The following is a 15,296-nucleotide window of genomic DNA, read 5'->3' on the forward strand; positions in this document are numbered from 1 at the left end:
GGGGTAGAGTATTTCAGAAGCAGGTTTTAGCTTAATACAAAGAGAAGTTCACCAACAAGTGATTTTAGAAAAGAATGGGATGGGTTCAACAAGTAGGTTTATAAAAAAAAAAGAAAATGGTTTATCTTAGAAATTAGTGGATGCATCACTCTTTAGTTTTATATCCATATGCTTCTTGGGCTCCTTCTGCCTTAAATATAAGTGTTCTTTCAAGTTCTTTCTTCAACTGACTGTTCTCCTTCTGCATATTCTTTTCATGGATAATCTCTAGAAGGTCTTTCTTGATGAAGAATAATTGGTACTAGAAAAAGGTGACTTAAAGTGAATCCACTTAAAACATGAAATAAAATTTCATAGGAGACAGTGAAAAAAAATCATTGAGTAATGAAACTAAACATTATACAAATAGTTTTTCTTATATTTAGTAAAATTTAGGCTATAAATAAAACTATATATAAATTCTTGAAAAACTAGGATTCAGATATTTACTTGTTTATTGTGAAATAATTTTCCCATCACTTTTGCTATAACATGAGATTCTTTACTTCACGATCATAAAGATCACTTTTTGTAAAAATACTTAAAAGATTTCATAATATTCTGAAAAATATCTCTTATCCCTTAGATATTCAAATTATCCTCTTTTGAAGTGCCTATCTTATTATTCACTGGCCTTACTTGGGCAGATCCTTCTTTTTCAAAGGTTTAGGCACTAGTCAAATCCACTCTTATTGCATCATATAATTCTGCCCCTTTGGGGGAATGTATTTTCTTCCACAGTCTCTCCCCCTAGGTTACTGTGCTATTAGCAAAAAATAAAGCAGGTCAGTGAGATATTCTTGAATAACTGAAAAATCTTGAATGGATTACTGTGACTATTGCCTCATTTTAAATCTATTTACTGGTCCTTTCTGTTACCTTTAACACCAGTCCATTTAGTTCTGACTCCTGTCATCTCTTGCCTATACCACTATAATGACTTTCTAACTGGTCTTCCTGTCTTCAGGTTTGTTATTCTGTCTTTAGTGTGCTGTCTCTTAAATCTGGTTTTATTATACACCGTCAAACACTTCATGGATTCCCATGAGTGGAAAAAAATTATAGTAGTTCCCTCAGTTCCATACGAATATCACTAGAAAAAAATATTTTGTGTTTAATGAGTCTGAATTATGTCTAGTTAAGAACTACTGATCTTCTCTCTCAGAAATAAATTTAAAAAATTAAAAAAAAAAAAAAATTAAAAAAAAAAAAAAATTAAAAAAAAAAAAAAATTAAAAAAAAAAAAAAAATTAAAAAAATTTAAAAAACAACTACTGATCTTAATTTTGATACTATTTTGACAGCATAATTCAAATGACATGTGCATTTATGGGTGTTAATTGCCAATTAACTGGTTTTTGGGAATGTAATTTTATATCAAAATATAAGAGAAAAATGCTTTTGAAAGTGGGTATATTTATCTTAGATATAAACTTTCCCATTCTAATTAGATGATGCTATCAATTTTTAAAAAATTATGAAAAATATTTGCTTTTTGTAGAAAATTTAGTAAATATGGGGTAAAAAGAAAAATGAGGAAGTGGAAGTTGCTCCTTTACCATTACCCAGGGATAACCGAATGCTCTCATTATCCATTGATATAGATATTATGTCTCTATACTTGCATGATTTACATATGCACTTATTAGATAAATATTCATTAAGCATTTATGTGTCAGGCTATTCTAGATGTTGGGGATGCAGCAATAAATAAAACAGGAAAAGTTACTGCTCCCATGAAGCTTGTATTCTAGTGAATAGAGACAGTTAACTAAAAAAAAGAGTCAAGGAGACAAATAAATACATAGCCAACTATCAAGAAGTAATAGTGCTTTTAGTGAAAAATAAAGCAGGTCAATGCATTAATTGTGAATGTATGTATTTAAAAATATGTTGAGATTGATCAAAAATTGAAGATCTTGTTTCAGATGGCAAAAAGATCCATGTATTTGGTTTTGGGGAAAAGTTCTTTATTGTATATGTTTATGGAGGAATATTCTCTCTAACATTTCACATTTTATGCAAAATTAAATTGAGCAAAGCATATGTAATGAGTATCATTTGAATATCTACTAATCTTTGTTTTGAAACAAAACAAGTCAATTGTGTATTCTATATTAGACTAAAAAAGATATTAGTTACAGATGATTAAGCTTAACATTAAACAGTCATTTGATAATTATGGAATGTAGATACTGGTTTGTAATGATCTAATCATGCTGGATTAATTTAATCTTTAAAATGAAACCAGACATCTCAATTGTACTCATTCATTCATCATAGTACAGTTTTTTTTGTATATAATACTCTTTCCATTTGCAAATGTCCTGGGTGGCTCAGTCAGTAGGGTGTCCAACTTCAGCTCAGGTCATGATTTTATGGTTTGTGAATTCGAGCCCTGCGTCAGGCTGTATGCTGGCCTTGTGGAGTCTACCTGGGATTCTCTCTCTCTCCCTCTCTTTCTGCCCTGTCCCACTTGCACCTGCTCTCTATCAAAATAAATAAATAAACTTAAAAAAAAAGAATGTGCATCAAAGACATTATATATACATTTATCTGATGGAGTGATAAGCAAACTAACAATATAAGTCTGAGATTTATGAAAATGATGATAACAGTAGCTACCTTATACTGAATGCTGTCTAATGAGAAACACTGTTGCTATCTTTATTTTGCCCAATCATATCTAATTTTTTTCATAATACTTGAAATAAATATAAGGAGAAGTTGAATGGAGCAGAGAAGTGAAAATGACCAAAATCATTGAAGTTAAATCCTATATTTAGACATTTAGGCTGTCCATCCAGAGAAAGGGAAAACAAGGATGATTTGAATACATGAGTGGTTTTATGATCATGGAAGACCAAGCAAAAGAAATTGGAATTATGTTAATGCAGAAAGGATTTTGACCATTTCAGCACAATACTACTACAAACTCAGTGGCGTAAGCAATATGGTTTTATTATCTCATAGTTGCTATGGACAAAAGTTGTGCATGAATGAATTATCAACTTAGCCAGTACTGGGTTCTCATCTGGAGCCTTGATTTGGGAGGAATCTACCTTCCTATTCCCATGGTTGTTGGCAGCATTCAGTTCCTTGCTATTATAAGACTGAAAACTTTAGTTTGGGGCTGGTTGTCTGCCAGAGGCTGTGGTAGTTCCTTGCCATGTAGAGTTCACCAACTTGGTTGCTTTCTTCCTATAAGTCAGCAAGGGAGGGACTCTAGGAAAAAAAATGCTACAGGATTATGTAACATAATTATGTACTCATTGATATATAATCAGTCACATCCCATTATCTTTGCTCTATTATACTGTTTAGAAACAAGTCACAGGTCCTATCCACACTAAAGGGGAAGAGATCATACAAAGTGTGAACAATAAGAAGTCATGGTGGGCTCCTTAAGAGTCTTTCTAGAATCGGGGAATACTTATTGGCTGTCTGGGAGGTGTACATTTTTTTTCATGTTTATTTATTAATTTGAGAAGACAGAGAGAATATGTGGAGTGGTGGAAGGACAGAGAGAGAGGGAGAGAGAGACTTCTAAGAGGCTCTATGCCATTAGCGTGGAGCCCAGTGCAGGGTTCAAACTCACTAACCGTGAGATCATGACCTGAGCTAAAATCAAGACTTGGAAGCTTAACCGACTGAGCCACCCAGGTGCCCTGGAAGTTATACTTTTGAAATAAGTAGTATGTCTCTGCCTTTCTTGACCTTTAGGAATAAAAATGCTTATTTAACTTATATAAGCTTAAAAAAATATTTTACTGATACTTTTCATAGTCATTTCCATCTCTTATTTCTTAAAATTTATAACTTTTATCAAAGTAATTTTTAAAAGGCAAAGGCTAAAGAAATTAGAAAAATAATAGAGAATACTGCCAATTTCTGTCAAGCATATTATATAAATTAATCTGATTTTCATCACTAAATTTTTCAATAAGTAGATGTTAGAAAGACTTCTTACTCAACATACAGATATGAAAGTGAAATATACAGAGGACCTGTACCTCTTGAAGTTTATTAAATAAAGATGAATATAAATGAGTCAAGTGTTTACAGATGCATAGTACTAAAAGGCTGCCTGTGTACTGAAGGACCAAAGGTCTAGAAAACAAAGGATTAAACTGTAATCCACAGTAAAATGTGGTTTAAAGCAAGTCATGCCAGAACCATAATCTTTCGCCTCTCATTCTAACACCATTTACCTCTAGGTTTTAGAAGAGAAAAATTCTGGGTACTCTGTCAGTATAAATAGTTGTACACCACAAAATTAAACGAAAAAATAATTCACAGTCTTTGAGAATTGGGATTTCTAGGGGTGCCTGTGTGACTCATTCATTTAAGCAACTGACTCTTGATTTCGGCTCAGGTTGTGATCTTGTGGTTCATGAGATCAAGCCCTGAGTGGGGCTCTGCACTGACAGTCCTGAGCCTGCTTAGGATTCTTTCTTCCTCTCTTGCTGCCCCTCCCCCACTTATGCTCACTCCCTCTCTCTCAGAATAAATAAATAAACCTTAAAAAAAAAAAAAGCATTGAGATTTCCAGGGCAGTAGAATTGCTATAATTAAGAAAGTTTAATAAAAGGATAATACTTTAAAATAAATACTGAGGGGCGCCTGGGTGGCTCAGTCGGTTAAGTGTCTGACTTCGGCTCAGGTCACGATCTTGGGGTTCATAGGTTCGAGCCCTCTGTCGGGCTCTGTGCTGACAGCTCAGAGCCTAGAGCCTATCTTCGGATTCTGTGTCTCCCTCTTTCTCTGACCCTTCCCTACTCACGCTGTCTCTCTCTCTCTCTCTCAAAAATAAACAAAACGTTAAAAATTTTTTAAAATAAATACTGAGAAGCATCTTAGGAATGGGATTTTGTGGGGAGACTGACTGGTTCTGTTGGTAGAGCATGTGATGCTTGATTATGGGGTGGTGAGTTCAAGCCCCACGTTGGGTGTAGAGATTACTTTAAAAAAAGGAATAGATTTTTGCAGTGTTAATGTTCTTCATCAGAACTATTTTAGAGGGGCAGCAGGGTGGCTTAGTCATTTGAGCTTATGACTTTGGCCTAGGTCATGCTCTCACAGTTCCTGAGTCAAGCCCCATGTTCTGTGCTGACAACTCAGAGCTGTTTCAGATTCTGTGTCTCCCTCTCTCTGTCCTTCCCACACTTGTGCTCTGTCTCTCTCTTTCTTAAAAAAAAAATAAATAAATAAAATGAAACTATTTTAGAGTGTTTAGAAAGTTAATGCCCTAGCTGTTTTTTAAAAAAACTTTAAAAAGTACATATTTTATATTTAAAAGTATTATGACATAATCGCTCACTGGAATAATATGAAATTATTATTTAAAACTATATTTTTATTAAGTAATTCATTGGGCTTATTTTGTTTTATTTTTATGAGCAGCTATATGTTATTAATGTTTATTTTTTCAGATAAAATGATTGTTTTGAAAATAGTAAAGAATTTAATTTTCTCACTACTGCATTTCCTCATCCCTTTTCCTCATTATGAAAAATCTTATTACTTTAGGGAGTTTATGACAAGTGTGTCTATATGAAAGATCTGAAAATAAGTAAGTTTAATTAGTGAACCTATCTGAACTAGTTAATTTTTTTTATTGTAGACCTCATAAGAAGTGCCAAACCTTGGTGGCTGAATGACACATCTATTTTTCCTTCTTCACTACCAATTAATGGCACGCATATCCGCCACAGACAGAAGAGATCAGTAAGCATTGAGCGGTTTGTGGAGACATTGGTAGTGGCAGACAAAATGATGGTGGGCTACCATGGCCGCAAAGACATTGAACATTACATTTTGAGTGTGATGAATATTGTAAGTTTGATGCCTCTATATAATATTATGACTTAATTTGTGGTTTTGACTAAGGTCATGGATTTTTAATGTGAATTAATGATTTTAAGAATATACTTGTCTAAAATGAGAAAAAAATGATATATTAATGTTTCATTTCCATAGGAAATAAATGTAAAGGTGACCTTATTGTTCATTTTCAGATAATATGACTGTTTGAATGGGTTGGATTAAATCATGTTTAAAAGGTTTTATTTGACTTGAAACATCAGGTCACCCTCTTAATTACTATTTGTAGTTCAGTTTTAGGAGAAAATGTTTCTTGAGGTAGATTTGTATACCAAATCTTTTATGGAGGCATCTTGAGGGTAGTATTCTAAGTGATATGAGATCAAATAATGTCTTTGTATATACAAAGTGGTTAAATTTATGAACAATTATTTTACCATTCTTAAAAAAATTAAACAAGCACCCTATGATTTTTGTCTGACTTTGTGTCTTTTCTTATTTTCTGGAGGTCAGGTTGCCAAACTTTACCGTGATTCCAGCCTAGGAAACGTTGTGAATATTATAGTGGCCCGGTTAATTGTTCTTACAGAAGATCAGGTAAGAATGAGTTAGTTTAGAAATCTAAAACACTTAAAAGACAAGCCATAGAATTATGTATTATAAAATAAAATAGTTTATTATTGCTCCTCTTAGCAAGTTCTAGTTGAATATAATTTTCACTCCTAAGCATTTAATATTTTAAGCAAATTTTAAATAGTTTATAAGAATATACCTCTTATGTCATGTTAAAGCTATATGTATATATGTATATTAGCTCTATGTTTCAGTAGAAAGATGAACATTGGCATGGCAGATCTAATAATAGTGGTTTTGGTTGCTGATAATCACATTTATTCACATTATCATTAAAGCTGGAACTAGAAAGAATGCTCAATAGTACACTAAACTCTAGGGTCAGATATTACAGAGATAAAAGTTGGCAAGAGATTATTCCTAGAAACCACTGCTTCTAATTATAGTCCCACTTTAGTCTTCAAAAGTTTTAACAACTGACCTTAGTAATTTGTTTGGAACATTTCTGGTATGCATGTTGTATTGCAGCCAAACTTGGAGATAAACCACCATGCAGACAAGTCCCTCGATAGCTTCTGTAAATGGCAGAAATCCATTCTCTCTCACCAAAGTGATGGAAACACCATTCCAGAAAATGGGATTGCCCACCACGATAATGCTGTTCTTATTACTAGGTATGGTTTGTTGCAAATATTTTACCTTTGATTGTTATGTTTAATATTTTAACTATATTTGGTTCTATCTAAAGCCTCATTCAGGTAATAAGTATGTTCAAAACAAAATGGTAATTTGTTATTCACCACTGAGAAAATATATCACATTCTTACTGTGTTTGCATCAAATGATCAAATTAAAAAAAAAGAACAGATTTAGAGTTGACTTAGAAATTTAATGAACATCTTTCCTTCTGCTGGCTGATGTCTACACATAAAGTTTAATTGGAAGCTCATATGTTTTATTATTTGAAGTAGTTAATAAAACAAAGATTAAAAAGTATGAGATTATATTTTAAAAACAAAAATGAGTCATCACTCTTGATTATAAAATATATTAATTATTCTTACCTCCAAAGTATTAAAAGCAAAGAGATCAAGGGTTACAGAATTTACTTAGATGAATGTTTATTTAATTAAAAATATCTGAATTATGGTATAAAGAAGCAGATTTATTATATGTTGAGTAACTTGCTTCTTAGGCAAAATTATTATTTGATGATAACCCAATGAATTTGTATATTTCTTTCCAATTTTAGAAAACTGTGTTCAGATCCTTTTATTCCTTACTCTCCAACAAGAACTCTGTGAAGTAGATATCATTATTATTATTCCTATGTGAAAAATGAGAAAACTAGTTCAAAATACTTAAATCACTAAAGATCATCATCTAGCCAGATAAAGTTCAGGGCTCAAACCCTGGTGATGCTATCTTCTTTGATTATACTGTGATTATACTATACTTTCATTATAGCTGTCTTAGTTTTTTATACCCTGATTATGACTAGTGAGAAGCATGCTTAAATCATTTAAAGATGAGCTTGTCTTTTGACCTTCTATCAGTGCTAAAAAAATAATAAGCAAAATGGAAGCATTAATCTATCTTGGTGAAATGGAATTGCCTTGTTACCTTGGTCATTTCTTTTTAATTTGCAATGCCCATTGACTCTACATTAAATTCTTTGGAGGGAGTATAAAGTTAAATGGCATCAGAATCTTGAGATCTCAGAAGATAATGTGAATTTAGCTTTTTAAAAAATAACGCTGTTAATTAAGTTGTAGAGTTAAAGTTTTAAAGTTTATTTTTTCTAACAATTATAATTACTTTAGTTGATTTCATCTACCTGGCATCATAAACCAGAAAATTTTGTTTATGATATGCTTGCTGAATAAAAACAACATTGTATGTGTTCTATATTCATATGTGTTGACATGTCAGTCTGATAAATTCTGCAATTCCTCAGAGTCTTGTGGTTTGGAATGATTCCCAAATATATTTGAGGAGTTAAAAATATACTAAGAATTGTGCAAATATAGAAACCTTTGTCTAAAAATATATATGGATATGATTAGTGTCAAGAAATTACTACAGGAAAATGTCTGTGATATATGGTTAACAAAATGATCACAGAATATTTACATTGGCTTCTGTATTTATATTTATAAAATCCTGCCTCTCCCTAAAAGGCAATGCCCAGTGGGCTCCTGGTGCTTTACATTTTTGTTGTTGTATGTGCATTCAATTTTTAACTTTTGCATCAGATGATAGTAGCTATTAGTATAGCACATTTATAAGTATTTAAGTAGTGAAATATGTCTGGGCAGTTAGCCATCTTTTCTTTGCACTGGCTACAACATTCAGCTGTCTGACTTGTTCCTCCGAATTGGCCCACATATTTTTCTGATCCTATGCAGAGCTCTTCCTTGTTTCTATAAGCTACTTTGAGTGCCTTTTTGATGCCTGAGGTTTGAACATAATATTTTCATTTTAAACTTGTCTCTTAATGGTCACACTAGCCCTAGAAATGATGTCAGAATTTAATAGGACAGTACTTTAAAGAGTTCATATCTCATATATATCATTTAGATTGATTATATAGTGGAGGTTAGAAAAGCGTCTATTTGGGACAGCATAGAATGCCTTTTTGGATTGTGGTAAAGTCCCAGAGTAACTTGTAGCTTATTTGAAAGTCTACTTATTTGAAAGTCTAATTATCTTTGAATTATTAGGACCATGCAGTGACATCTAAATGTAATGAATATCATCTCTAATATTCAGAGTTTTTTATTGTATGTTTTACCATGCTTGATTCTTCCTTATATATTTTTGCTTTGTGAAATTGAATGTATCTTTAAATCATACTTTTACTCTTAGTGAAAATTATTATAAGAATTTATAGATGGTTTATATTAAAATTTTTCATTGCTTCATGTAATTTATTAACATATTCAACGTTGTGACTTCACTATTTATAGGTAAGATCATGATTTATGTTTGCCTGAAATGTCAGCTCACTAGGGAGAATGTATATTGTGTTTACTGAGAATTCTAGAGAAAAATTGATAGATATGTTTATCTCCACTAGGACAAACTGTATCTTAGGGACTTGTATGTTTTAAGCAGAAAACCATTTGAAACTATAGTTACTTAGGTAATAACAGTTACTTTTGAAAAAATATAAAGACTCAAAATACGATCTTCACTTAGCAAATAATATTTTCTTTTTTTATTTGATATAAATTTAAAACAGTGCTCTACAAAGCTACAAGAACACCATGACTAGACAGAAATAAATAAGCAGAACAAAATATTTAAAATTTTGTTGTTTTATCTGTTATCAAAAATACTGCATTAACACCAAAGAGTATATTAAAAACTATTTATATATATACATACATTTTAATTTTATATGTATTTGTTCATTTTTATACGTTCCTGTATATAATGAACATTTGTTATATGCTAGATAGCTTTATCTGATATTTTTTAAAAAATTGAAATATAATTGACAAACAAAATTGTCTATGTTTAAGGTGTACAGTATGATCACCTTGTTTTCCTGGATGTTCATATATCTCCCCAGATATAGAAAGTTCTCAGCTGTTATATCCGTAAATAAGTTTTTTGCCCCTTTCTCTCTCTCTTCATCATGTTATTATTGCTAATGCTAATATTATTTCGTATGATGATGTCCCATCATTTAGATAGGCTTTCATCAGTGTTTTTTGGCTTTCCTTCTTTTAGTGGGTAATAGTAAATGATTTGTTTGTAAGTTCACAGTTTCTTTTTTCTGCTTAATTACATCTGCTATTGTTGCTCTCTGTCACATTTTTAAATTTCATTCATTTCATTCTTCAGCTTGAAAATTTCTATTTGTTTCTTTTCTATAATTTTGACCTTTCTTTTGAATCTATTGTTTTATTACATATTCTTTTCCTGATAGCATTGAGTTGTGGATATATATACTTTTGTAGGTTGCTGAACTTTTTAAGAACAATTATTTTGAATTATTTGTCTGTCAATTTGTAGATTTCCATTCCTTTGTAGTCACTTCCTGGAAAATCATTTTATTCATTTGATGCTGTCATATTTCCTTGATTTTCCCTGTCTCTGTAGATTTGTGGTGATGTCTGTGCATTGGATGGAAGGCACTCCTTCCAGATTTTATGGAATGGTTTTAATAGAGAAAGATCTTCATCTGTGGGTGGGCATAAGGGTGCTGGCTAAATGGAGTATGGTGTTTCTAGCTCTGGAGGAGTTCCAGCAGTGTAGTCTCTATACCCCTTTGTCAGCTGAGGTTAGCCTTGGTCAAGATTGCAGAGGTACTCAGTGGCCAAGGTTATATTTGTCTGCAGCAGTAAAGGTGACTAGGGACCAACTGATATCTTCTTCTTTCATGAGGTATGTCACAATGGAGGGGATTTCTCTTGTTGCTGGGTCCAGCTTGCAAGTACCCATATCAGTATTGGTAGCACAGATGTCTAATATGTGGGGGCCTTTGGTAACTTTTTAAAAATGATTGAATATGAAACGTATATAACTTCATCAAGAAATGATTTGTAGTTTTTACGTGAAACTCTACAAATAGAATTTAAGAAGATAAAATAGGACTGTATATATATACTTAAAAAGTTGTTACAAAACTTTCATATTATTCTTATTAAACTTTGTATTGAGAAACTGTAAATTAATGGCTACTAAGGAATACATATATACAATTTGACATATTATTTAAAACATTTATATTTTTAAGGGAAGCTAAGAAATTTCCACCAAATTTAAAGTCAAGACAATGTCTAAATTTATTTTGTGGCAAAAGTATTCAAGAAATCTATTTATACTCTGAAAATCAGTAGGAATATAGTGACATAGAGTGTAGTATTTGCATCAATGTTGAGCAATTAACATGAACATACTAATGGATAAATTTCCTGGATTTTTCCTATCAAATATTAGAATCATGTTTTCCATCTTTAATATATTAGTATGTAACAATATATATTTCAGATAGGAATTATAACCTAAATTATTTTTGGTAACAGATGGTAATTATTTGGTAGATTATTTGGTATATATTTGGTAGATATCTCAATATTGAGATATAATTCATAGACCGTAAATTTGCCCACTTAAATGTACAGCTCAGTGGCTTTTAGTATATGTTAAAGATTGTACAACCATCACCATAATTAATTTTAATGTATTTCCATCATTCCTATAAGAAGTTATCCCCCATTCCCTTATTCTCCCCATCCAGCCCAGACTGAGGCAACCACTAATCTACTTTTAGTCTCTATATCTTTGCCTCTTCAGGACTTTCTGTATAAATGGAATTATATAATATGCAGTCTTTTGTGACTGACTTTTACTTTGCATATTATTTTCAATGTTCATCTACACTGTGGCCCATACCAGGGCTTCATTCCTCTTATTTGACTAAATTCTTGAAAATTCAAGATGCAGATCTTTTAAATGCCTCTGTTAATAGACTATTGTTTAATAATTATACTTCCTTTTCAGTTCTTCATTGTTGAAATGCATAGGACATATAAATACATTTCATAATACAGATGCAAACATTGCACATCAAGTCACATAATTCAGTCTTTAATTAAAATGAATATATTTATCCTCTTAAGGGATCATGGCTGTTTGTTTAGTTGCTGCTGGATATTAAAGAGATTAGGATTTCCAAAGTCAACTAATGTTTTCAGGTGCGAGATTGAAAATAGCTATAAAAATAGTTTCTTGCTAAAACTTTGTCTATAGTATGTGGATTTAAACAAGTTTTCTTAATTTCTATAGAATGTATCTATCAGAATTATATATTAGCTTCATGATTATTAAAACAGAGGAAAAAAACTAATTTTAGGATTTTTTAATCCTTAAGGAAATAACTGATGAATTTTTCATGAACTATTACCATGTTTTTAAGAATTTGAGAGTTTAGGGCTCAGTTGGTTGAACCTCCAATTCTTGATTTCAGCTCAAGTCATGATCTCATGGTTCATGGGTTCAGGCCCCATATCGGGTTTTGCACAGATGGCATACAGCCTGTTTGGGTCGCTAGCTCGCTCTTTCTCTCTCTCTCAAAATAAAATAAATAAACATTTAAAAAATAATTTGTGAGCTTATAGGCAGCAGAGGAATCTTGAATTCAGTTTGTACATGAGCTGATTTTGTTATTTGGACATTCTGAAATATATTATTCTGTAACCACTGTGGTTCTTCATTTTTAGTTAGCCATACCACCTATACTCTTCTTCCTTTTTCAGTTTGTTCACTCATCTCTGGTTTGTTGATTCCTTACTCAAAGTGTGTTTATCTAGAGTCAGTTCCCATTCAAATCAAGAATTATGACAGACTTGTGAAATTTTAAATTCCTTTACAATCTGGGACACTTTTAACAGTGAAAGGTTATGTTCATCCCAGGCATTACCTTTTTTTGCTTCTTAAACTTTAATAAAAAATGGATAAGAAGATGCTTTTCTCTCAATGCCTAAGATTGACTAAATACATGTAATTTAATGACCTATCTTTGTACACTCTTTGGCTAAAACTAAGGTTGATTTGTAATAGTAAAAATTAGTTAAATTAAAGAAGGGTATATTATAATCAACACTTAACGTTAAAAAATAGTAAGTATACTATTTATATTGGTTTTATGGATGTATTTATCCAATTGTTTATTGTATACCAAATTCTTTTTTTTTAATGTTTATTTATTTTGAGAGAGAGAGAGAGAGAGACAGTGAGCACAAGCAGAGGACAAGCAGAGAGAGAAAGAATCCCAAACAGACTCTTCACTGTCAGTGCAGAGCCTTACACAGGGCTCAAACTCACAAACTGTGAGATCACCACCTTAGCCAAGATCAAGAGTTAGATGCTTAATTGAATGAGCCACCCAGGCGCCCTGAATTATGTGCCAAATTCTTAAGTGTCTTGTAGAAGCCTAGTCTTTAAATACCACAATAACTGCATGAGAGAAGTTCTATTATCTCCATTTTGTAGATGAGAAAAATTGGGCACAAGGAAGTGAAATGACTGGCAAGATTAGAAGACCTAAGATTTACATCACGTAATCTAGTTTTAGAGTCCTTTATAGGAATTATAAGGGTATTCAACAACAACTACAAAAACAATGTGGAGGTACTTCAATAATGTTGGTGCCTGTGATAGGCAGACTTCTTTGATGGCCCTCAGTGATCTTTGTCTGCTGCTATTCGTGATTTTGTGTAATTTGCTTCTATTTAGTTTGTGCTAGACCTAGTGAATTGACGTCTTTATAATGCAGATTATTCCTACCTACACAAAAGGTGTATCTTTTCATTTATTTAGGCCTCTTTAAATTTCTCTCAGCAATGGTTTGTGATTTTCACACCTTTCTTCACTTTCTGTTGTTTTTGTATATATAAAAATACAATTGATTTGTATCCTGCAATTATGCCAAGTTTATTTATTAGGTTTCTTAGCTTTTAAAAAGATTACAATGGACTTTTTACAAAGATAATCATGTTTTTGAGATTAAAGATAGTTTTACTTCTTCCTTCTAATCATGAACAAAATTTATTTCTTTTTCTTGCCTTTTTTCACTGGATAGAACAATGTGGAATAAAGGTGGTGATAGCAGACATCCTTATCCTGATCTTAGTGAGAAAGAATTCCAACTTTAACCATTAAGTATGATACTAGCTCTACATTTTTCAAAGATGCCCTTTATCAGAATGACAAAGTTTTACTCTATTCCTAGTTTGCTGAGAGTTTTTATCAGAATTGGATGTTGAATTTGTCAAATGTTTTTTCTGCATTTATTGAGGTAATCACATTGTGTTTCCTTTTTTAGTGTATTAATACAGTGAATTGCATTGACTGGTTTAGAATGTTATACCAATCTTGCATTCCTGGGATGAGCTCAGTTTGGCCATGATGTATTATCCTTTCAATATATCATTAGATATAATTTGCCAAAATTTTGTTTATGCTTTTGCATCTGTTTCTTATGAGGGATATTGTTCTGGAATTTTCTAATAATTTCTCTGTCTGCTTTTGGGAATAGGGTAATGTTGACCTCCAGAATGAGTTAGAAGATATTTCTTCCTTTTCAATATTCTGGACAAGTTCATATAGAATTAGTATTATTCCTTCTGCAAAAATTTTATATAATAAACAAAGTGAAGACATCTGAACCTGGAGTTTTCTTTGTTGGATAATTTTTTTTTAATTTATTTATTTATTATTTTGAGAGAGAGAGAGAAAGAGGCAAAGAGAGAGGGATAGAAAAATCCCAAGCAGGTTCTGTGCTGACAATGCAGAGCCCGATATGGGGCTTGAAATCATGAACCACAAGATCATTATCTGAGCCAAAACCAAGAATCAGATTCTTAACCACCTGATCCACTGAGGCCCCCCCTTTTGGATACTTTTTTAATTATCAGTTTAAATCGTTTAAGAGAAAAAGGGCTATTAAGTTGTTTAATTTAGTATGCTTTGATAGTTTGAGTCTTTCAAGTAATGTATTTCAGGGGTGCTTGGGTGACTCAGTTGGTTAAGTGTCCACCTTTGATTTTAGCTCAGGTCACGATTTCATGGTCATGAGATTGAGCCCTGCATCAGGCTCCATACTGGGCATGGAGCCTGCTTACAATTCTCTCTCCCTCTCCATGTGCTTCTGCATGGCTCATGCTCTCTCTCTCTCTCTCTCTCTTTCTCTCTCAAGAAAAAAAAAAGTTGTAGAATATAATGACATAGCTTTCCACAATATCATGTTGTCATCCTTTTAATATCTGCAGAATATATAGTGACATTATCACTGTTCTTAATATCAGTAATTTTTGTTTTCCTTTTCCTAGCCACTTTAGCTAGAGTTT

At 32.0% G+C, this 15,296-nt stretch overlaps 1 protein-coding gene across 1 annotated transcript in view; it reads left to right on the forward strand.

Annotated features, from left to right (window-relative positions):
- Positions 1 to 15,296, forward strand: part of ADAMTS6 (ADAM metallopeptidase with thrombospondin type 1 motif 6) — a 270,295-nt gene that overhangs the window by 15,384 nt on the left and 239,615 nt on the right. Inside the window, exons 4-6 of the mRNA XM_077773561.1 lie at positions 5,663 to 5,874; positions 6,376 to 6,459; positions 6,964 to 7,109. Of these exons, the coding sequence (XP_077629687.1) occupies positions 5,663 to 5,874; positions 6,376 to 6,459; positions 6,964 to 7,109 (442 nt within the window). The remainder of the gene's footprint in view (positions 1 to 5,662; positions 5,875 to 6,375; positions 6,460 to 6,963; positions 7,110 to 15,296) is intronic.

The sequence above is a fragment of the Crocuta crocuta genome, unplaced genomic scaffold (genome assembly GCF_008692635.1).
Source record: "Crocuta crocuta isolate KB4526 unplaced genomic scaffold, BGI_CrCroc_1.0 scaffold383, whole genome shotgun sequence".
Classification (NCBI taxonomy): Eukaryota; Metazoa; Chordata; class Mammalia; order Carnivora; family Hyaenidae; genus Crocuta; species Crocuta crocuta.